This window comes from Oncorhynchus tshawytscha, linkage group LG25 (assembly GCF_018296145.1).
Source record: "Oncorhynchus tshawytscha isolate Ot180627B linkage group LG25, Otsh_v2.0, whole genome shotgun sequence".
NCBI lineage: Eukaryota > Metazoa > Chordata > Actinopteri > Salmoniformes > Salmonidae > Oncorhynchus > Oncorhynchus tshawytscha.
This window is the reverse complement of record NC_056453.1, coordinates 33032532-33059151: the sequence shown is the minus strand read 5'-3', so window position 1 is coordinate 33059151 and position 26620 is coordinate 33032532. Positions and strand designations below refer to the sequence as shown.

At 39.6% G+C, this 26620-nt stretch overlaps 1 protein-coding gene across 1 annotated transcript in view; it reads right to left on the bottom strand.

Annotated features, from left to right (window-relative positions):
• LOC112223917 (inactive heparanase-2-like) overlaps nucleotides 1-26620 on the bottom strand; it is a 154259-nt gene that overhangs the window by 51481 nt on the left and 76158 nt on the right. The window contains exons 2-4 of the mRNA XM_042306256.1: nucleotides 16742-16911; nucleotides 13892-14063; nucleotides 10740-10787 (exon numbers count right to left, since the gene is read on the bottom strand). Coding sequence (XP_042162190.1) covers nucleotides 10740-10787; nucleotides 13892-14043 — 200 coding nt within the window. The 5' untranslated portion in view covers nucleotides 14044-14063; nucleotides 16742-16911. The remainder of the gene's footprint in view (nucleotides 1-10739; nucleotides 10788-13891; nucleotides 14064-16741; nucleotides 16912-26620) is intronic.

Genomic DNA, 26620 nt, shown 5'->3' with positions numbered 1-26620 from the left:
CCTACACATGGCTAACTACACATGGCTGCCTACACATGGCTGCCTACACATGGCTGCCTACACATGGCTGCCTACACATGGCTAACTACACATGGCTAACTACACATGACTAACTAAAGTTTACATACACCTTAGCCAAATACATTTAAACTCAGTTTTTCCACAATTCCTGACATTTAATCCAGTAAAAATTCCCTGTCTTATGTCAGTTAGGATCACCACTTCATGTTAAGAATGTGAATTGTGAGAATAATAGTAGAGAAAATTATTTATTTCAGCTTTCATTTCTTTCATCACATTCCCACTGGGTCAGAAGTTTACATACACTCAATTAGTATTTGTTAGTATTGCCTTTAAATTGTTTAACTTGGGTCAAACATTTTGGGTAGCCTTCAATAAGCTTCCTACAATAAGTTGGGTGAATTTTGGCCCATTCCTCCTGACAGAGCTGGTGTAACTGAGTCAGGTCTGTAGGCCTCCTTGCTCGCACACACTTCTTCAGTTCTGCCCACAAATTTTCATTAGGATTGAGGTCAGAGCTTTGTGATGGCCACTCCAATACCTTGACTTTGTTGTCCTTAAGCCATTTTGCCACAACTTTGGAAGTATGCTTGGTGTCATTGTCCATTTGGAAGACCTATTTGCGAACAAGCTTTAACTTCCTGACTGATTTCTTGAGATGTTGCTTCAATATATCCTCATAATTTTCCGTCCTCATGATGCCATCTATTTTGTGAAGTGCAACAGTCCCTCCTGCAGCAAAGCACCCCCACACCATGATGCTGCCACCGCCGTGCTTCACGGTTGGGATGGTGTTCTTCGGCTTGGAAGCGTCCCCCTTTTTCCTCCAAACATAACGATGGTTATTATGGTCATTAAACAGTTCTATTATTGTTTCATCAGACCAGACGACATTTCTCCAAAAAGTACGACCTTTGTCCCCATGTGCAGTTGCAAACCGTAGTCTGGATTTTTTATGTCGGTTTTGGAGAAGTGGCTTCTTCCTTGCTGAGCGGCCTTTCAGGTTATGTCGATATAAAACTAGTTTTACTGTGGATATAGATACTTTTGTACCTGTTTCCTCCAGCATCTTCACAAGGTCCTTTGCTGTTGTTCTGGGATTGATTTGCACTTTTCGCACCAAAGTACATTCATCTCTAGGAGACAGAAGGTGTCTCCTTTCTGAGCGGTATGATGGCTGCATGGTCCCTGGTGTTTATACTTGCGTACTATTGTTTGTACAGGTGAACGTGGTACCTTCAGGCGTTTGTAAATTGCTCCCAAGGATGAACCAGACTTGTGGAGGTTTACAATTATTTTTCTTAGGTCTTGGCTGATTTCTTTTGATTTTCCCATGATGTCAAGCAAAGAGGCACTGAGTTTGAAGGTAGGCCTTAAAATACATCTACAGGTACACCTCCAATTGACTCAAATGATGTCAATTAGCCTATCAGAAGCTTCTAAAGCCATGACATAATTTTCTGGAATTTTCCAAGCTATTTAAAGGCACAGTCAACTTAGTGTATCTAAGCTTTTGACCCACTGGAATTGTGATACAGTGAATTATAAGTGAAATAATCTGTCTGTAAAACAAATTACTTGTGTCATGCACAAAGTAGATATCCTAACCCGCTTGCCAAAACTATAGTTTGTTAACAAGACATTTGTGGACTGGTTGAAAAACCAAAGTGTATGTAAACTTCCGACTTCAACTGTATCTGTGCAGTGTAGATAATGATTTGATACCTAGCTAGCTAGCTGAGATGATAACAGCTATTTAATCATGCAAATGTGCATGTCCAAATATTAATGACGTCTGGAATCCGACAGTTTCACCGGAATTATCAAATGGCAAGAGTCAGATAAATGTCAACCCTCAACATCAACAGCTTGTATAGGCACTGTTTAGCTGAGACTCATCTCTTGACAGGTGGGCTGGTAGTCTTTTTCTTTATTTCACATGACTTGCTGTCAACTGGAATGGTGCTCACATAACTTTCATTAGCTATAGTGCTGAGCGATTAGTGCTTTTTGAAGTCTGTTCGGTTTTGGTTTGATTATTTAAAAATCATCACTTTTTTTCAATTATATAAAAAAAAACATGAAATGCATTATGAAATAATGAAATTACAATTATTTTAAAGGAAATTCCAAAGCCCAAAATAATAAACATGAAATTGTCAAAACAAATATTCTAAATATTGTGTATATGACTGACTTTTTTTCATGAATTAAAGTCATCATCTCATCTCTGTTCAGGCAGTAGCAGTCAGCCAGACAGTTGTCTATGTGCTCCCCTTACTGTACTGTTTTTAGTCATGCACTGTCTCTCTCGGCGTTGTGTCGTGTAGCCTACATTCCTCTCTCATGCGGTCTATGTGTGAATCTAACCTAATGTAATAGGCATATTATGCCTCATTCACATTAACCATAAGCACCCCGTTACCTTGCGCCGGATCCAATCAAAATCGAATCAAATCAAATATTATTTGTCACATGCGCCAAATCCATCAGGTGCAGGTAGACCTTACAGGGAAATTTCCAATCTCTGCGTCTTCTTCAATCTGGCCAGATTCCGTTGAAGAAAAGGAAGTTACCAAACCACAGAAGATTATAAAAATATGATGGATTTATAGCATAGCTAGCAACTTGTAAACAATTATCCATTCGTATAACTGAGTATTATTTTAATAACATGTTAAAAATAATACACATTGGCTGTTAAACCAATTATACTTATTATAGCTCCCGTTTTAGTTTATTGTGGTGGTACTGACATTTGTTTTGATGATAATTATTAGGTGGAGGTTGCTAGCTACGGTATAGCCTAGATTTTAGCTAGCTGCTTTGTAAGATAGCTGACTTGCTAGAAAGTTATAGAAACAAGTTGAGAAAAATTTAACTAAACAACTGAAACAATATATTTCTCCTGTCTTGAATGAAAATGACATATTTTGCAATCTCCCAAAATAAATGTGATCATGTGACGAAAGACTAGGAACCTAAAGGAAAATTTCCACACTAGGAACGGAATGACTTGATGTGAGCCAATCTGGCATCCCAACAGTCTGCATTCCATTGACCTCTGTAACTCATCTATGGGGAAGTGAAGAACCTCTTTAACTCATCTATGGGGACAAGTGAAGAACCTCTTTAACTCATCTATGGGGAAGTGAAGAACCTCTTTAACTCATCTATGGGGAAGCGAAGAACCTCTAACTCATTTATGGGGACAAGTGAAGAACCTCTTTAACTCATCTATGGGGAAGCGAAGAACCTCTTTAACTCATCTATGGGGAAGCAAAGAACCTCTAACTCATTTATGGGGAACTCATTTATGGGGACAAGTGAAGAACCTCTAACTCATTTATGGGGACAAGTGAAGAACCTCTTTAACTTATCTATGGGGAAGTGAAGAACCTCTTTAACTCATCTATGGGGAAGTGAAGAACCTCTTTAACTCATCTATGGGGAAGCGAAGAACCTCTAACTCATTTATGGGGACAAGTGAAGAACCTCTTTAACTCATCTATGGGGAAGCGAAGAACCTCTTTAACTCATCTATGGGGAAGCAAAGAACCTCTTTAACTCATCTATGGGGAAGTGAAGAACCTCTTTAACTCATCTATGGGGACAAGCGAAGAACCTCTTTAACTCATCTATGGGGACAAGTGAAGAACCTCTTTAACTCATCTATGGGGAAGCGAAGAACCTCTTTAACTCATCTATGGGGAAGCGAAGAACCTCTTTAACTCATCTATGGGGAAGTGAAGAACCTCTTTAACTCATCTATGGGGACAAGCGAAGAACCTCTTTAACTCATCTATGGGGACAAGCGAAGAACCTCTAACTCATCTATGGGGAAGTGAAGAACCTCTTTAACTCATCTATGGGGAAGTGAAGAACCTCTGTAACTCATCTATGGGGAAGTGAGGAACCTCTTTAACTCATCTATGGGGAAGTGAAGAACCTCTTTAACTCATCTATGGGGAAGTGAAGAACCTCTTTAACTCATCTATGGGGAAGTGAAGAACCTCTTTAACTCATCTATGGGGAAGTGAAGAACCTCTTTAACTCATCTATGGGGAAGTGAAGAACCTCTTTAACTCATCTATGGGGAAGTGAAGAACCTCTTTAACTCATCTATGGGGAAGTGAAGAACCTCTGTAACTCATCTATGGGGAAGTGAAGAACCTCTGTAACTCATCTATGGGGAAGTGAAGAACCTCTTTAACTCATCTATGGGGAAGTGAAGAACCTCTTTAACTCATCTATGGGGAAGTGAAGAACCTCTTTAACTCATCTATGGGGAAGTGAAGAACCTCTTTAACTCATCTATGGGGAAGTGAAGAACCCTCCTGGAACCCTTTTTTCTAAGAGTGTAGTGGACATTGGTAGTAACTGGGACATTTTTGTAACGCTTTATTAATTCATCCACAATATACTGTATTTCCAGATGCTGTTTGAGCCTTGAAAAAGAGAATGCTATCTAACACTAAACTAACTTCCCACCTAAACCATCTCTGGTTTCCACTACATTCTCACAATGTTGCTACTGACATGGTGAGAAAGTAAAAATGGCACCTTCTCAAAAATCTCATGACATGGCTATAATGAAGGGACGGCAGAGAGGGGTGGTTAGAGCGTTGGGCCAGTTACCGAAAGGTTGCTAGATAGAATCCCTGACCTGACAAGGTAAACATCTGTGGTTCAACCCCTGAACAAGGCAGTTAACCCACTGTTCCCCGGTAGGCCGTCATTTTAAATAAGAATTTGTTCATAACTGATTTGACTAGTGAAATAAAGGTTAAATAAAAATGAAGCAATAACCCCCGATGAGGTGTGGTATATTGGCAAATACACCATGCCTAAGGGCTGTTCTTATGCACAGTTCAAAGCGGACTGCCTGCCTGGATACATCCCTTAGCAGTGGTATATTGGCCACATACCACAAACCCTATTATAAACTGGTTACCAACATACATATAGCAATAAACAAGTCATTTTACCTTATACCCGTGGTATATTGTCTGATATACACAGGGCTGGAATGCTGTTTCAGCCAATCAGCATCCAGGACCCAAATGACCCAGTTTATAACGGCGGCTATAATGATTAGAAAGGTTTTTCAAGGTGAACTTACATCAGAGTTTAAAGATACAGGTTTTGGGCCTTTCCTGAGACCGAGCTGTCTCGGTTGTTTCCTCAGCCATGTTTCATCCTCACTAAATACCCTTTACAGCCGAACCCCTCTCTCTGCTGGCCCAACAATGGGCTTCCTGGCCTCAGATGTACCATGTCTTGTTGATGTACAGTTGAAATGTTTTAGAATACAATCAATACATTTCCTTAAACATCCCGTGTGTGCTTATTCTTTTACCATTAATGTATTCTAAAAAATAGTTAAACAATTCTGGCTACTTCTGGGATGTCTCCTAACGGCATATCCATGTTTTTCTCTCTCTCTCTCTCTCCCCTTGCTCTCCCCCATCTCTCTCACTTTTTCTCCTCCCCCCTCTCCACCCCCTCCCCCCCTCTCTGTCTCCCATGTACACTGGTTCTCTCTCTGACGTGCCAGTCTCAGAGCAGTAGAGCAGAGTAGGATTTATGTAGAGGAATAGTTAAGATGTAGATAAATACCAGATTTGAGGTTTTAAGATGTCAGAGAGAAGAGAAAGAAAGTTACAAGATAAGAAGGGAGGGAGGGAGAACAAAGAGACAGCAAATGAGGCAAGTGAGAGAGATAAAGAAGGAGAGAGAAAGGGAGACAAGATACAACGAGTGCGCTCGTGTGTGTGTGTATGATCATGCCGGGCATGTGCTTGTGAGGATCTTAGCTCTGCCACTGAATAAAACGTGTCCCTTCAGGGAAATGGGCCCCCGTGATTTACGAGTCCAGCGAGACAGTGAATAAAGTGTGGAGAGCAAGGCTAATCTCCATCACCCTCCTGCTCCTTCTTTCCTCTCGCAGCTCTCTGTTATCTCCATTTAGCTGTAAATAACCTCAGTCCCCCCGCTGAGTGTCCAGTCTTCTATACAATCTTTATGCTCCTATTAATAGAGCAATACTCCCATTCAGACAGAACATAACCACACTGTGAGGATGAAGACTAAATACAACCACACTATGAGGATGAAGACTAAATACAACCCCACTATGAGGATGAAGACTAAACACAACCACACTATGAGGATGAAGACAAAACACACTATGAGGATGAAGACAAAACACACTATGAGGATGAAGACAAAACACAACCACACTATGAGGATGAAGACAAAACACAACCAAATACACTATGAGGATGAAGACAAATACACAACCACACTATGAGGATGAAGACAAACACAACCACACTATGAGGATGAAGACAAAACAAACCACACTATGAGGATGAAGACAAAACACAACCACACTATGAGGATGAAGACAAAACACAACCACACTATGAGGATGAAGACTAAATACAACCACACTATGAGGATGAAGACTAAATACAAAACACACACTATGAGGATGAAGACAAAACACACTATGAGGATGAAGACAAAACACAACCACACTGTGAGGATGAAGACTAAATACAACCACACTATGAGGATGAAGACAAAACACACTATGAGGATGAAGACAAAACACACTTTGAGGATGAAGACAAAACACACTATGAGGATGAAGACAAAACACAAACACACTATGAGGATGAAGACAAAACACAACCACACTATGAGGATGAAGACAAAACACAAACACACTATGAGGATGAAGACAAAACACAACCACACTATGAGGATGAAGACAAAACACAACCACACTATGAGGATGAAGACAAAACACAACCACACTATGAGGATGAAGACAAAACACAACCACACTATGAGGATGAAGACAAAACACAACCACACTATGAGGATGAAGACAAAACACACTATGAGGATGAAGACAAAACACAACCACACTATGAGGATGAAGACAAAACACAACCACACTGTGAGGATGAAGACTAAATACAACCACACTATGAGGTTGAAGACAAAACACAACCACACTATGAGGATGAAGACTAAATACAACCACACTATGAGGATGAAGACTAAATACAACCACACTATGAGGATGAAGACAAAACACAACCACACTATGAGGATGAAGACTAAATACAACCACACTATGAGGATGAAGACAGAACACAACCACACTATGAGGATGAAGACAAAACACAACCACACTATGAGGATGAAGACAAAACACAACCACACTATGAGGAGGATTGAAGACAAAACACAACCACACTATGAGGATGAAGACAAAACACAACCACACTAAATGAAGACAAATACAACCACACTATGAGGATGAAGACAAAACACAACCACACTATGAGGATGAAGACAAAACACAAACACACTATGAGGATGAAGACAAAACACAACCACACTGTGAGGATGAAGACTAAATACAACCACACTATGAGGATGAAGACAAAACACACTATGAGGATGAAGACAAAACACACTTTGAGGATGAAGACAAAACACACTATGAGGATGAAGACAAAACACAAACACACTATGAGGATGAAGACAAAACACAACCACACTATGAGGATGAAGCCAAAACACAACCACACTAAATACAACCACACCACACTATGAGGATGAAGACTAAATAACAACCACACTATGAGGATGAAGACTAAATACAACCACACTATGAGGATGAAGACAAAACACAACTACACACACTATGAGGATTGAAGACAAAACACAAACTACTATGAGGATGAAGACAAAACACAACCACACTATGAGGATGAAGAAAACAAAACACACTATGAGGATGAAGACAAAACACAAACACACTATGAGGATGAAGACAAAACACACAAAACACACTATGAGGATGAAGACAAAACACAAACACACTATGAGGATGAAGACAAAACACACTATGAGGATGAAGACAAAACACACTATGAGGATGAAGACAAAACACAACCACACTATGAGGATGAAGACAAAACACAACCACACTATGAGGATGAAGACAAAACACAACCACACTATGAGGATGAAGACAAAACACAACCACACTATGAGGATGAAGACAAAACACAACCACACTATGAGGATGAAGACAAAACACAACCACACTATGAGGATGAAGACAAAACACAACCACACTATGAGGATGAAGACAAAATACAACCACACTATGAGGATGAAGACTAAATACAACCACACTATGAGGATGAAGACAAAACACACTATGAGGATGAAGACAAAACACACTTTGAGGATGAAGACAAAACACACTATGAGGATGAAGACAAAACACAAACACACTATGAGGATGAAGACAAAACACAACCACACTATGAGGATGAAGCCAAAACACAAACACACTATGAGGATGAAGACAAAACACAAACACACTGTGAGGATGAAGACAGAACAGTACTGGAGGAACAGGAGAAAGAGAATATTGAACATGTACCGTAGAGAGGAGTAAGTTAGCATACATTTGGGAAGGTAGGTCTGTATAGGTGTGTGTGTGTGTGTGTGTGTGTGTGTGTGTGTGTGTGTGTGTGTGTGTGTGTGTGTGTGTGTGTGTGTGTGTGTGTGTGTGTGTGTGTGTGTGTGTGTGTGTTTGTGTGTACATGTCTGTGTGTACATGTCTGTGTGTAAGAGGTGTGGATGATTAGTGTTATATCTCTAACCTGAGCTCCCCCACAGAGCCAGACAGAGGAAGATAACAGGCGTGGTGAACTATCTGGTCACAGATAGGATTTGGCGTATGGTTTGGTGTACAACGTGTTCTGTGTTCTTTACATGTAGCATGCTGTTACATGCTAAACTACTCCAATGTGTAAACTGTATCAAATATGCATAATCTAATAGGAGGCACTGCTGTTATGAATGGATTGGTGCAAATGTATCTCTTTAGAGAAACACAAGACAAAATCCCTTCAGCATCTAAAACAAGTCTTCAAGTCTTAGCCATCAAGCAAGCCTATTGTCGTTCAGGGTGGCATCTTTTCAGGGCTTGTATTAGTTAAAGTTGGTTTACAGAGGTCAGCTTGTCAAGCAGTCTGTCTGGCAGGAACAAATTAAGTCTTTAGCTCAGTGGAAGAAACCTAGTCATGTGGTGTAAAGAGGATAATTGGCAGGGTGTGTGTGTGTGTGTGTGTGTGTGTGTGTGTGTGTGTGTGTGCGCATGTGAAAGCATATGGTTTGACCAGGCTGTGTGTGTGTGTGTGTGTGTGTGCGTGTGAAAGCATATGGTTTGCCTTTACCAGTGTGGGTGGTGTTGTACTAAACCTTCCCCTTCCCCTTCCCTTAACTAGCCTGACCTTGGCCTTAACGAGGCCCTGCTCTTGCAGTGTGGTGTGTGTGTGTGTGTGTGTGTGTGTGTGTGTGTGTGTGTGTGTGTGTGTGTGTGTGTGTGTGTGTGTGTGTGTGTGTGTGTGTGTGTGTGTGTGTGTGCGTGTGTGATAATGAGAGAAATATGTGAATACCTTGCACGAAACAGCGGTATTCCCTTATTTTGAAACTACAGCACATACTATTTCATTCTGACAGAGAGAGAGAGAGAGAGAGAGAGAGAGAGAGAGAGAGAGAGAGAGAGAGAGAGAAAGAAATACCAATCCAAAACCATGGGAGATTGGTTTGCTCAACTCCTCTGTCCTCCATCCTCTCTTCACTTTCAAAGATAACCAAGGTGAGAAGGGGAGGAGAGGCAATGTGGAAACAAATGCATTTGTATTTAACGAGACTCTTCCATTGTGAGTCATCATGCAAATGATGTTTAAAGGGGTGGAATCCCAAATTAAATCTGTAATGTAGTAAAAAATAAATGTAGCTAGTTATGCTGTGGGAGATCTCAAAACTCTTCTGTGCAGTACTCAGCTAGGATACTTCTGTGTTTCATCAGCGGGGGGAGGCTATCGAGGAGGCTATTGAGGAGGCTATCAAGGAGGTGAGGACACTCCTCCGTTCGCCTACTAACTAATTGACACTCTCCTCGACCACTCGACCACTTATCGGTTTCCGGGTCATGGAGGAGAGAGGACGGGGGAGTCGAGGATAGGGAGATGTCCCTATATCATTCTTTCAGCAGCTGGTTCTCACTAGTGCTTGTATTTTGTAAAAGTCATTGAAACATTCTACCTTGAAAATAGCTTGACTGGAACCCTTTTTAATGACAACTTTTCTATTAATATTATTATTATTATTATTAATTTTGTTGTTATTATTCTTATTCTTATATTTATTGTTGTTGTCATTAGTATTATTATTGTTGATGTTGTTGTTGTTGTTATTATTATTAATATTATTTTTATTATTGTTATTCTTATTATCATTACTATCACTATTTTTTATATTATTATTATTATTGTTATAGTTATTGTTATTATTATTAGAAATATTACTGTTGTTCATATTACTATTATTATTTTTGTTGTTGTTGCTGTTAATATTATTATTATTATTCATGTTAATATTGTTATTCATTTATTGTTGTTGTTATTATTGTTATTATAATTAGTATTGCTGTTAGTATTATTATTATTGTTGTTGGTTTTGTTGATATTATTATTTTGTTATTATTATTATCGTTATTGTTGTTGTTATTATTATTGTTGTTGTTGTTGTTATTAATAAATAGGGAATGTGTGTTTGAACCTAAGTGATATAGGTATGCAGATATAGGATAGAAAAAGGGGTAAAATACCTACTGTTGCCACGTTACAGCGTCCACAACAGAACCAGCGTTCTTCATAAACCTGGTAATGAAAACACAAGAGAGATCAGCTAATTCAGTTTTAAACACCACTGAAATACCAGCACAACATTTTGGAATGACACACAAAATGACTTTTGATTAGTCTCATATATATGTGCCTCCTGACCGACCAGGCTGTGTGTGTGTGTGTGTGTGTGTGTATTTCTAACTGTTTGAGCCAAGGAGTCACAACATAAACAAGACATGTGGACCGGTTAGTCTCAACCTGAAACTCTCCTTATTTGGGTCTGAGAGTCTTTCTGGCATGTCTAGATCCTTCTATCTAAACAGCTTGTCAGAAAGGCACGACTCTCACCAGTTAAAGATATTTAGTCTTGGTTACATCTTTTATCTGACACTGATGTTATCTCCGTTCACTTAGCCTCTGTTTCTAAACAAACATGTGTGGCAGACACACACACGCACACACACACACACGCACACGCACACGCACACACACACACACACACACACACAGAGACACACACACACAGACACACACACACCTGACCATGAGACAGAGACAGACTAGAGGAAAAAATGGGGGAAAGGAGAAGGGAGAGGAGGAGGAGGGAGAGGACGGGGGAGGAAGAGGAGGAGAGAGAGGAGGGAGAGGAGGAGGAGGGAGAGTAGGGAGAGGAGGAGGAGGGAGAGGAGGAGAAGGGAGAGGAGGAGGATGGAGAGGAGGTGAAGGGAGAGGAGAGAAGGGAGAGGAGGAGGAGGGAGAGGAGGAGGAGGGAGAGGATGGGAGGAGGAGGAGGGAGAGGAGATGGTAGAGGAGGACCTGCCTGGACCTCCTGCAAAAACTTTTTTTTAAATTGTCAAAAGACATTCAGGAATTCAGCAAACAAATAGTTTAATTTAGGAAATCTGTTCCCAAGTATTCCCACAAATTAAAACATTTTGATGATCGTGTCTCAATGTAATCAAGGTATGAAATGATTGTTATTTTGAAATACAGTCTATTTTGGGGTTTAGTTGATGAGTTTGATTTTCAGAAAGTCTTGGAAGACCATTTCACACAGGATGTTTTGTCCTACAGTATCTTCCTACTAATTCCTATTAAGACTTTCTCTAAACCATCCTCTCAGCTGTTACATGCTATAGTGAGAGGATTGCTAACATTACTGTTATATACTCTATGTTGATGTGTTTCTACAGAAAAGATTTTGCCAAAACATTTACATCAAACATATCTATTTTAGCTGCCCTGATTGCATAATCATCCCACAGCTATGCTGTAGAACAGTGGTTCCCAAACTGTGGGGCACGCAGGGTTGGCAGGAAGGGCACGGGGGTCACAAAAAAACCTTTGCCAACCCTGTGTGTCCCACAGTCTGGGAACCACTGTTCCAGAGCATAATGTTTTGGCTAAATCTTTCTGAAAATCAAACTCATCAACTAAACCCCAAAATAGTGTCACGCCTTGGTCTTAGTATTTTGTGTTTTCTTTAATTATTTGTTCAGGCCAGGGTGTGACATGGGTTTATTGTGTTGTCTTATTGGGGTTTTTGTAGGCATTGGGATTGTGGCTGATTAGGGGTGTGTCTAGTGTAGGCTTGGCTGCCTGAGGCGGTTCTCAATCAGAGTCAGGTGATTCTCGTTGTCTCTGATTGGGAACCATATTTAGGTAGCCTGGGTTTCACTGTGTATTTTGTGGGTGATTGTTCCTGTCTATGTGTTTGCACCAGATAGGGCTGTTTCGGTTTTCACTTTTCATTATTTTGTAGTTTCCGCTTGTATTGTATTTTTGGTTCATTAAAATTATATTATGAATCATCATCACGCTGCATTTTGGTCCGATCCTTGTTCTACCTCTTCATCAGAGGAGGAGATAGAAGAATGCCGTTACAAACAGACTATATTTCAAAATAACAATCATTCCATACCTTGATTACATTGAGACATATAAAACATAAAAAATTGCAAGAATATATATTTTTTTAAATGCAACATTTTCTTTGCACCCAATTATAAAATTAGAAGAATTGCAGGAAATAAACTTTAAACCTGCAAAATTCCCTCCACAAACAAGAGGGGTGTGAACAGTTTGGGGGGGGGGGGACCCCTGCTCTAGAATGTTGGTCTAACAAATCCAATCTTTGCGCAGTGGAAAAAATTCACCATGTAATATATAACAAATCTCCTGTTTATAGCAAGTCCCAATAGTGGATCTAAGATAGAGGTCTAGACAAAGATCCTCTGGTCTGAGAGAGAGAGGAGAGAGAGAGGAGAAAGAGGAGAAAGAGAGGAGAAAGAGGAGAGAGAGAGAGAGAGAGGAGAGAAGAGAGGAGAAAGAGAGAGAAGAGAGGAGAAAGAGAGAGAAGAGAGAGAGAGAGGAGAGAAGAGAGGAGAAAGAGGAGAGAAGAGAGGAGAAAGAGGAGAGAAGAGAGGAGAGAGAGGAGAGAAGAGAGGAGAAAGAGGAGAGAAGAGGAGAAAGAGGAGAAGAGAGAGAGAAGAGAGAAGAGAGGAGAAAGAGGAGAGAGAGAGGAGAAAGAGGAGAGAAGAGAGGAGAGAGAGGAGAGAAGAGAGAGAAAGAGAGAAGAGAGAAAGAGGAGAGAAGAGAGGAGAGAGAGGAGAGAAGAGAGGAGAAAGAGGAGAGAAGAGAGAGAAAGAGGAGAAAGAGAGAGAGAGAGAGAGAGGAGAAAGAGGAGAGAGAGAGGAGAGAGAGGAGAGAAGAGAGGAGAGAGAGAGAGAGGAGAGGAGAAAGAGGAGAAAGAGGAGAGAAGAGAGAGGACAGGTGGGAAATCACTCGGCCACCTTATCAATCCACTGACACTCTATTCAGCTGACAGCCTATTTAACTTGACCAGGACCTGGGACCACCAGACTGGAGACCTCTACATAAACACTGGGCCTGTGTGTGTGTTTGTGTTTGTGTGTCTGTGTCTGTGCCTGTGTATGTGTGTGTGTGTGTGTGTGTGTGTGTGTGTGTGTGTGTGTGTGTGTGTGTGTGTGTGTGTGTGTGTGTGTGTGTGTGTGTGTGTGTACTGTTTAAACCATATTTCCAAAAGATGGTTTTATACTATAGTTTAGGACTTTGTTGACTATATTGACAATCCATAATGCATCTATAATTGAAACGGCGTCAGTGAGGTGACTCACCCGTCGAGCAGCAGAATGGCGTTCTTGCGTGGTGGTCCAGCGTTAGGGCCGTAGAGGTGTGCTCGGCTGTAGTAGCGTACAGATTGCAGTAGTGTTCTCAGCATGGTGTAGTCCTTGGCTAGCTGGGTACTGTTAACTGTCTGACCCACCATGCTTCGGTAGCCATTAGGCTCTGGAGAGAGATGGAGAGAGGAAGGAAATTAAAGCAATAGAAAAAGTCATAAAATCAGATTTTAAACTAACCCTGGCCTTAACCCTAACCTAATGCCTAACCCTAACCTTAACCACACTGCTATCCCTACTGCCTAACACTAACCTTAACCACACTGCTATCCCTAATGCCTAACCCTAACCTTAACCACACTGCTATCCCTAATGCCTAACCAAACCTTAACCACACTGCTACCCTTAATTCCTAACCCTAGCCTTAAATTAAAACCAAAAAGCTAATTTTTTGATGTTGCAGCTGGTCTATCTAAGGATATCGCTCAGGTCTACCTCCAGAACTAAACTCATGATGGTATTTCAGTGAGACACAGCGTGTCTTTCTAACGCTGTCCAACACAAGAGTGTTGGAGAGAATCCCACATTGACCTCACAGCTTCTACCTTCTGGCGAGAGTGCTTGTATCTGTCATTTTGGCAGGGGTCGACTGCACCACATAGAAAGTCATCAGCTGTCAACTTCTCCTTTTAAAAACCATTCCATCCTTCATCATGCCTAAATATTCACCTCTCTCTCTCTTCACTCTTTGAAAGGCTTCCTTTCAATTATGACTCAGAGTCAAAACGTACACATTTGCATGCCCTCTCAAGGCTTTGGCCAGCACCAGTACTTATTTTGTTTTGTTATCATGAGCACTGCCAATGATATCAACTTCTTTACCAGAGCAGCTAGAAGTAAGCAATGTACTGGGAAGTCTATTATACTGTCATTTATGTGCTGTATATATCATAGAATTGCTACTATCATATTGTATAGTGTATAGCCACTAGGAGTTATACATAAGGCATTCATAACACCTTTATGAAACCAGTCATTACACCTTTATGAAACCAGTCATTACACCTTCATGAAACCAGTCATTACACCTTCATGAAACCAGTCATTACACCTTCATGAAACCAGTCATTACACCTTCATGAAACCAGTCATTACACCTTTATGAAACCAGTCATTACACCTTTATGAAACCAGTCATAACACCTTCACCTTCATGAAACCAGTCATTACACCTTTATGAAACCAGTCATTACACCTTCATGAAACCAGTCATAACACCTTTATGAAACCAGTCATTACACCTTTATGAAACCAGTCATAACACCTTTATGAAACCAGTCATTACACCTTTATGAAACCAGTCATTACACCTTCATGAAACCAGTCATTACACCTTTATGAAACCAGTCATTACACCTTTATGAAACCAGTCATTACACCTTCATGAAACCAGTCATTACACCTTTATGAAACCAGTCATTACACCTTTATGAAACCAGTCATAACACCTTTATGAAACCAGTCATTACACCTTTATGAAACCAGTCATAACACCTTTATGAAACCAGTCATTACACCTTCATGAAACCAGTCATTACACCTTCATGAAACCAGTCATTACACCTTTATGAAACCAGTCATTACACCTTTATGAAACCAGTCATTACACCTTTATGAAACCAGTCATTACACCTTTATGAAACCAGTCATTACACCTTCATGAAACCAGTCATTACACCTTCATGAAACCAGTCATTACACCTTTATGAAACCAGTCATTACACCTTTATGAAACCAGTCATTACACCTTCATGAAACCAGTCATTACACCTTTATGAAACCAGTCATTACACCTTCATGAAACCAGTCATTACACCTTCATGAAACCAGTCATTACACCTTTATGAAACCAGTCATTACACCTTTATGAAACCAGTCATTACACCTTCATGAAACCAGTCATTACACCTTTATGAAACCAGTCATTACACCTTTATGAAACCAGTCATAACACCTTTATGAAACCAGTCATAACACCTTTATGAAACCAGTCATTACACCTTCATGAAACCAGTCATTACACCTTTATGAAACCAGTCATAACACCTTTATGAAACCAGTCATTACACCTTTATGAAACCAGTCATAACACCTTTATGAAACCAGTCATAACACCTTTATGAAACCAGTCATAACACCTTTATGAAACCAGTCATAACACCTTTATGAAACCAGTCATTACACCTTTATGAAACCAGTCATTACACCTTTATGAAACCAGTCATAACACCTTTATGAAACCAGTCATTACACCTTTATGAAACCAGTCATAACACCTTTATGAAACCAGTCATTACACCTTTATGAAACCAGTCATAACACCTTTATGAAACCAGTCATAACACCTTTATACCCCTGTATACCCCTTTATACCCCTGTATACCCCCGTATACCCCCGTATACCCCTTTATACCCCTGTATACCCCTTTATACCCCGTATACCCCTTTATACCCCTGTATACCCCTTTATACCCCTGTATACCCCTTTATACCCATGTATACCCCTGTATACCCCTTTATACCCCGTATACCCCTTTATACCCCTTTATACCCCTGTATACCCCTTTATACCCCTGTATACCCCTGTATACCCCTTTATACCCCTGTATACCCCCGTATACCCCGTATGCGCCCGTATACCCCCGAATACCCCTTTATACCCCGTATACACCTGTATACCCCTGTAGGTACAGTGCTGTCCAATGCTTTAGAATTTTGCTGTGTTAAATACCATACATTGTACAATATTTGAAATGCAGTATATAGTGTGGTGTAGTAGATACTGACCGTTTCCCAGTTCCCAGGAGATGTTGTATTTCTTCCCGGCGCTGTATTTGAGTAAGCTGAAGGCTGAGGAGGAGTTCCAGGAGGAGTCAGGGTTTCTCTGCAGGGCGTTGAACCCCAGGACCAGATGCAGACCAGCACACTCGGCAAAGTTGTACAGTTTGTCTAGAGACCTGGCTGGGAGCAAACCAGACGCAGTTGTAACTTTGTTTCTTCTCAAAATATTCAAGATAGCATTCAGTCATACTGTGGCCGGGCTAATTATACAACAAATAATGATTTCTAAACATTGAAAACACATTTGGGACATTCATATTCCAGTATGCTAAGTATGTCTGAGGCCTGTCTAAAACAACTGTGCCCTTTCTAAAATCTACACTTAACCCCTAATATTATAGGATAGTAACCAACGTGGTGGGAACTCCACATTAGATGGCTAGATAGATTTTGGACTATGGAAATACATGTAGGTACAAACCTATCACAGATTTAATTATTTATCAAAACTAAGTGACCCGTCCAGAAAAATTCCTGTTCCTAGTTCTAAGCTCTAACCTTGTCAATCTAAGCCTCACTCATTGTCTCAAAACAATCAAATCAAATTCTATTCGTCCCAAGCTTCGTAAACAACAAGTGTAGACTAAAAGTGAAATGCTTACTTACAATGCAGAGAGAAAATATAAAAAATATTTTGAAATAATAACACAATGAGTAAGGATAACATAGCTACAGTACATGTCTAAAGTTTGGACACACCTACTCATTCAAGGGTTTTTCTTCATTTGTACTATTTTCTACATTGTAGAATAGCAATGAAGATATCAAAACTATGACATAACACATATGGAATCATGTAGTAACCAAAAAGTTTTTAACAAATCAAAAACAATGTTATATTTGAGATGTTTCATAGCCACCTTTGCCTTGATGACAGCTTTGCACACTCTTTGGTGCTACAGTACTACACAACTATGTTACTCCATACTACAGTACTTAGTTTATATTATACTACAGTACTATGTTACTATGGTGCTACAATACTACAATAGTATGGTGCTACAATACTACAGTAATATGGAACTAAACTACTATAATTGGTACGGTTTTCTTCCGTCGAAGGAGAGTCAGACCAAAATGCAGTGTGGTTAATTCGATACATCTTTAATGAAGACGAAACACGAATAATACAAAAACAATAAACGTAACGTGAAAACCGAAACAGCCTAAACTGGTGTAAACTAACACAGAGACAGGAACAATCACCCACGAAACACTCAAAGAATATGGCTGCCTAAATATGGTTCCCAATCAGAGACAACGAGAATCACCTGCCTCTGATTGAGAACCGCCTCAGGCAACCATAGACTTTGCTAGAACACCCCACTAAGCCACAATCCCAAAACCTACGAAAACCCCAATACACAAACACACCACAAAATAAACCCATGTCACACCCTGGCCTGGCCAAATAAAGAAAGAAAACACAAAATACTAAGACCAGGGCGTGACAACAATACTAGAATCCTACAATACTACAGTATTATGGTAATATGATACCACAGTACTAAGTTACTATGTCACTACATTACTATTTACTACAGTACAACAACACTATGTTACTATGGTATTACAATACTACAGTACTATGTTACTATGGTACTACAGTACTATGTGACTGGGGTACTACAATATTACAGTACTATGTTACTATGATACTACAGTACCACAGTACTATGTTACTACAGTACTACAGTACTGTGTTACTATGGTAATACAATACCATTACTACAGTACAACAGTACCATGGTACTGTTTTACTACAGTAAAATGGTACTACAATACTAATGTACTACAGTAATATGTTACTACAGTACTATGGTACTACAAAACATACTGTACTATGGTACTACAATACTACAGTACTATGGTACTAAAGTACTATGGTAATACAGTACTATGGTACTACAAAACTACAGTACTATGGTACTACAGTACTATGGTACTAAAATACTGCAGTACCACGCTACTACTCTACAATAGTACTGCAATACTACAGTACAGTGGCACTATATCACTACATTATTATTGTACTACAATACTACAGTACTACTGTACTATGTTACTACAGTACCAAGGTACTATAATACTACAGTACTATGGTACTATATTACTAAAATACTATAGTACTGCAACACAACAGCACTACGATTCAACTCTACTACAGCACTACGTTACTACAATACTACAGTACTACGGGACTGCTACTACAATACTACAGCACTATGGTACTATGTTACTACAGTGCTATGGTAATGCAGCACTACAGTACAATGGGACTATGTTGCTACAGTACTATGGTACTACAATACTACAGTACTACGGTATTATGTTACTACAGTAGTATGGTACAACAGTACTACAGTACTATGGGACTATGTTGCTGCAATACTACATTACTAAGACACTATGTTACTACAGTTCTATGGTACTACAGTACTTCAGTACAATGGGACAATGCTACTCCAATACTACAGTACCATGTTACTACAGTACTATGTTACTACAATACTACAGTACAATGGTATTATGTTACTACAGTACTATGGCACCACATTACTACAGTACAATGGGACTATGTTACTACAATACTACAGTACTATGTTACTACAATACTGCAGTACTATGTTACTGCAATACTACAGTACTGTGTTACTACAATACTACAGTATGGTACTGCGGTAATATGGTACTACAATAACACAATACTATTTTACTACAATACTACGGTACTATGGTCCTACAATACAACAGTACTATGTTACTGCAATACTACAGTACTATGTCACTACAGTACTATGTTACTACAATACAATACTAACGGTACTATGGTGCTACAGTACTGCAGTAAAATGGGAACATGTTACTAAAATATTACTTTAATATGGCACTATACTACTATGGTACTATGGTACTACAATACCACAGTACTATGGTGCTACAATACTAGAGTACTACGGTACTACAATACCGCAATACTATGGTGCTACAATACTAGAGTACTATGGTACTACAATACTGCAGTACTATGGTGCTACAATACTAGAGTACTACGGTACTACAATGCTGCAGTACTATGGTGCTACAATACTAGAGTACTACGGTAAACAATACCTCAGTACTATGGTGCTACAATACTGCAGTACTATGCTACTGCAATACTACAGTGCTATGTTACTAAAATACTACAGTATGGTACTGCGGTAATATGGTACTACAATAACACAATACTATTTTACTACAATACTACGGTACTATGGTCCTACAATACAACAGTACTATGTTACTGCAATACTACAGTACTATGTCACTACAGTACTATGTTACTACAATACTACAGTACTATGGTTCCGCATTACTGCAGTACAATGGGACTATGTTACTACAATACTACAGTACTATGTTACTACAATGCCACAGTAAAATGGGAATACATTACTACAATACTACATTAATATGGCACTATAATACTATAGTGCTATGGCCCTACAATACCACCGTACTATGGTGCTACAATACTAGAGTAATATGGTACTACAATACTGCAGTACTATGCTACTACATTACTACAGTGCTACAATACTACAATATGGTACTGCAGTAATATGGTACTAAAATATCACAATACTATGTTAATACAATACTACGGTACTATGGTGCTGCAATACTACAATGCTATGTTACTACACTATAACAGTACTATGCTACTACAGTACTATGTCACTACAATTCTACAGTACTATGGTACTACAATACTATGATACTATGTTACTGCAAAACTACAGTACCATGTTACTGCAATATTACAGTACTATGCTACTACAATACTACAGTGCTATGTCACTACAATACTGCAGTACTATGTTGCTGCAATACTACAATAGTATGTTACTACAATACTACGGTACTATGTTACTGCAATACTACAGTACTGTGTTACTGTGATACTACAGTACTGTGTTACTGCAATACTACAGTACTATGATACTACAATACCGCAGTATTGTGTTACTGCAATACCACAATAGTATGTTACTACAATAATATGGTACTATGTTACTACAATACTACAGTACTATGTTACTACAGTGCTATGTTACTACCATACTACAGTACTGTGTTACTGCAATACTACAGTACGGTGTTACTACAATACCATGGTACTATGGTGCTACAATACTACAGTACTATGGTGCTACAATACTGCAGTAAAATGGTGCTACAATACTAGAGTACTATGGTACTACAATACCACAATACTATGGTGCTACAATACTAGAGTACTATGGTACTACAATACTGCAGTACTATGCTACTGCAATACTACAGTGCTATGTTACTACAATACTACAATATGGTACTGCGGTAATATGGTACTACAATACCACAATACTATGTTACTACAATACTACGGTACTATGATGCTACAATACAACAGTACTATGTTACTGCAATAGTACAGTACTATGTCACTACAGTACTATGTTACTACAATACTACAGTACTATGGTACTACAATACTACAGTACTATGGTTCCGCATTACTGCAGTACAATGGGACTATGTTACTACAATACTACAGTAAAATGGATAATGTTACTATAATACTACAGTACTATGGTGCAACAATACTACAGTAAAATGGGAATACGTTACTACAATACTACATTAATATGGCACTATAATACTAGAGTACTATGGTACTACAATAACACTGTACTATGGTGCTACAATACTAGAGTACTATGGTACTACAATACTGCAGTACTATGCTACTACATTACTACAGTGCTATGTTACTACAATACTACAGTACTATGTTACTACACTATAACAGTACTATGCTACTACAGTACTATGTTACTACAACTCTACAGTACTATGGTACTACAATACTATGATAAAATGTGTCATGCCCTGGTCTTAGTATTCTGTGTTTTCTTTATTATTTTGGTCAGGCCAGGGTATGACATGAGTTTATTATGTGGTGTGTTTTGTCTTGGGGTTTTTCGTAGGTTTTGGGATTGTGGCTTAGTGGGGTTTTCTAGCATAGTCTATGGCTGTCTGGAGTGGTTCTCAATCAGAGACAGGTGTTTATCGTTGTCTCTGATTGGGAACCATATTTAGGCAGCCATTTCTTTGAGTGTTTGGTGGGTGATTGTTCCTGTCTCTGTGTTTGTTTGCACCAGATAGGCTGTATAGGTTTTCACGTTACGTTTGGTGTTTTTGTATTGTTCGTTTTTTCATCGTCATTAAACATGTATCAAGAATACCACGCTGCATTTTGGTCCGACTCTCCTTCACCGCAAGAAAACCGTAACAATATGTTACTACAATACTACGGTACTATGTTACTGCAAAACTACAGTACCATGTTACTGCAAAACTACAGTAGCATGTTACTGCAATATTACAGTACTATGCTACTACAATACTACAGTGCTATGTTATTACAATACTACAGTACTATGTTACTGCAATACTACAATACTATGTTACTGTCACGAGTCCGACCGAGGGTGTTTCCTTTTCCCGGGCGGGTGGCGCTCGGCGGTCGTCGTCACCGGCCTATTAGCTGCCACTGATTGTTTTTTCCTCCCCTCCTTGTATGTTTAGTGGTAGCACCTGTGTAGGGTTAATTAGTTTGTCTTTATTAGACAGCCGGCCCGCCTGGTTGTTGTGCGGGATTATTTCATTGTAACCTTCGGCTCTGTTGTGTTTTGTATGTTACTTTTGTGAGCACCCTGTGGTGTGTTAAGCGCGATTAAAAAGACGCACAGCATTGAAATTCTGTTTCCTGCAGTTGACTCCACACCCACGACACCCGGAGCATTACAGTTACTACAATACCACAGTACTATGTTACTACAATACTACAGTGCTATGCTACTACAATACTACAGTACTATGTTACTGCAATACCATAATAGTATGTCACTACAATACTATGGTACTGTGTTACTACAATACTACAGTGCTATGCTACTGCAATACTACAGTACTATGCTACTACAATACAACAGTACTATGTTACTACAATACTACAGTACTATGTTGCTGCAATACTACAGTACTATGCTACCACAATACTACAGTACTATGTTACTACAATACTACAGTGCTATGTTACTGCAATACTACAGTAATGTGTTACTACAATACTACAGTGCTATGTTACTGCAATACTACGGTGCTATGGTACTACAATACTACAGTACTGTGTTGCTACAATACTACAGTACTATGTTACTACAATACTGCAGTGCTATGTTACTGCAATACTACGGTGCTATGGTACTACAATACTACAGTACTATGTTGCTACAATACTACAGTACTATCTTCTCTAGACTAATTGAACATTTGACATTTAACTGGCTGATAAATCCAAGCATACTTCTGATCAGGCCTGTACAATGCCCATGGGAGTGTTTGTGTGTGTGTGTGTGTGTGTGTGTGTGTGTGTGTGTGTGTGTGTGTGTGTGTGTGTGTGTGTGTGTGTGTGTGTGTGTGTGTGTGTGTGTGTGTGTGTGTGCGTTTCTGTGTGTGTGTGTGTGTGTGTGGTGACGTGTACTGATGGACATCCCATCCTGCTGATGAAGAGCAGGTGAGGGGCATAGTTGAATGACAGCCTGCTGAGCAGATATGGCTATAAAGAAGATCTGGCCTGAAGCGTCCAGAAAAACCAACCAATCTCTAAACATATTTATGAACTTGATGTTGTCCAAAAGGCTGTGTTTTATATTTGTAAAATTGCATTGCTCTGTCCACACATGGTGAAGGAATGCCCTCGCCAAAAGTTGCACCCTTTTCCGAAATGGACCTGCGACTTTCCAACCAGGACCCAAAATTAATAATTATATTTTTTAAATATAGAGACAACTTGTTACGGTTTTCTTCCGTCGAAAGAGTGTCGGACCAAAATGCAGCGTGGTTAATAAAATACTTCTTTAATAAAGATGAAACACGAACAATACAAAAACAACAAACGGAATGTGAAAACCTAAACAGCCTAAACTTATGCAAACTAACACAGAGACATGAACAATCACCCAAGCAACACTCAAAGAATATGGCTGCCTAAATATGGTTCGGAATATATAATATATAATTTGGAAGAACCTGTTTTGGACTGCATACATCATACTGTGAAGAGAAGCTAGCTAAGCTAGCTAATAATAGCTAGCTAGGCTAACTGAGGCTTCAGTGCATGTGCTTTCTGATCCTACAGTTACAAACAACAACTCCATTCAGAATATTAAGTAGCAGCTTACCTGTTGGCTATTGGTTGTTGAAGCCTATCCTTGTCCTTTAAATTATAATTCCCTGAATTTAATTCCAATTTATACTGATTAGATGTCTCCTAACTATTGCAACACACTGAGGTTCTATAGCCTAATGCCACTTTGAAGACTTATGGCCAATAACAAGCTACACAAAACACGCTCCAGGATAGTGGAGCAGAAGCACAATAAATTAGACAAATACTTTAATTCTCTACTACAGCAGGTTGATGTCTCTCTCTCTGCTACAGCAGGTTGATGTCTCTCTCTCTGCTACAGCAGGTTAATGTCTCTCTCTCTGCTACAGCAGGTTGATGTCTCGCTCTCTGCTACAGCAGGTTGATGTCTCTCTCTCTGCTACAGCAGGTTGATGTCTCGCTCTCTGCTACAGCAGGTTGATGTCTCTCTCTCTGCTACAGCAGGTTAATGTCTCTCTCTCTACTACAGCAGGTTAATGTCTCTCTCCTGCTACAGCAGGTTGATGTCTCGCTCTCTGCTACAGCAGGTTGATGTCTCTCTCTCTGCTACAGCAGGTTGATGTCTCTCTCTCTGCTACAGCAGGTTAATGTCTCTCTCTCTACTACAGCAGGTTCATGTCTCTCTCTCTACTACAGCAGGTTAATCTCTCTCTCTACTACAGCAGGTTCATGTCTCTCTCTCTACTACAGCAGGTTAATGTCTCTCTCTCTACTACAGCAGGTTATGTCTCTCTCTCTACTACAGCAGGTTATGTCTCTCTCTCAATTCAATTCAATTCAAGGGCTTTATTGGCATGGGAAACATGTGTTAACATTGCCAAAGCAAGTGAGGTAGATAATATATAAAGTGAATATATAAAGTGAAATAAACAATAAAAATTAACAGTAAACATCACACATACAGTTTCAAAACAATAAAGACATTACAAATGTCATATATATATATATATACAGTGTTTTAACAATGTACAAATGGTTAAAGGACACAAGATAAAATAAATAAGCATAAATATGGGTGTATTTACAATGGTGTTTGTTCTTCACTGGTTGCCCTTTTCACGTGGCAACAGGTCACAAATCTTGCTGCTGTGATGGCACACTGTGGAATTTCACCCAGTTGATATGGGAGTTTTTCAAAATTGGATTTGTTTTCGAATTCTTTGTGGATCTGTGTAATCTGAGGGAAATATGTCTCTCTAATATGGTCATACATTGGGCAGGAGGTTAGGAAGTGCAGCTCAGTTTCCACCTCATTTTGTGGGCAGTGAGCACATAGCCTGTCTTCTCTTGAGAGCCATGTCTGCCTACGGCGGCCTTTCTCAATAGCAAGGCTATGCTCACTGAGTCTGTACATAGTCAAGGCTTTCCTTAATTTTGGGTCAGTCACAGTGGTCAGGTATTCTGCCGCTGTGTACTCTCTGTGTAGGGCCAAATAGCATTCTAGTTTGCTCTGTTTTTTTTTTGTTAATTCTTTCCAATGTGTTAAGTAGTTATCTTTTTGTTTTCTCATGATTTGGTTGGGTCTCTCTCTCTCTACTACAGCAGGTTCATGTCTCCCAGTAGATATGGGAGTTTTTCAAAATTGGATTTGTTTTCGAATTCTTTGTGGATCTGTGTAATCTGAGGGAAATATGTCTCTAATATGGTCATACATTGGGCAGGAGGTTAGAAGTGCAGCTCAGTTTCCACCTCATTTTGTGAGGTGGAAACCTCATTTTAGGGGCAGTGAGCACAAAGCCTGTCTTCTGAGAGCCATGTCTGCCTACGCGGCTTTCAATAGCAAGGCTGTGCTCACTGAGTCTGTACATAGTCAAAGCTTTCCTTAATTTTGGGTCAGTCACAGTGGTCAGGTATTCTGCCGCTGTGTACTCTCTGTTTAGGCCAAATAGCATTCTAGTTTGCTCTGTTTTTTGTTATTTTTTTCCAATGTGTCAAGTAATTATCTTTTTGTTTTCTCATGATTTGGTTGGGTCTAATTGTGCTGCTGTCCTGGGGCTCTGTGGGGTCTGTTTGTGGTGTTTAGAACAGAGCCCCAGGACCAGCTTGCTTAGGGACTCTTCTCCAGGTTCATCTCTCTGTAGGTGATGGCTTTGTTGTGGAAGGTTTGGGGAATCGCTTCCTTTTAGGTGGTTATAGAATTTAACGGCTCATTTCTGGATTTTGATAATTAGAAGGTATCGGCCTAATTTTGCTCTGCATGCATTATTTGGTGTTCTACGTTGTACACGGAGGATATTTTTTGCAGATTTTTGCGTGCAGAGTTTCAATATGGTGTTTGTCCCATTTTGTGAAGTCTTGGTTGGTGAGCGGACACCAGACCTCACAACCATAAATGTCAATGTTTTATATGACTGATTCAAGTATTTTTTTGCCAGATTCTACTTGGTATGTCAAATTTTATGTTCCTTTTGATGGAATAGAAGGCCTTTCTTTCCTTGTCTCTCAGATCGTTCACACCTCTGTGCAAGTTACATGTGGCGCTGATGTTTAGGCCAAGGTATGTATAGTTTTTTTGTGTGCTCTAGGGCAACAGTGTCTAGATGGAATTTGTATTTGTGGTCCTG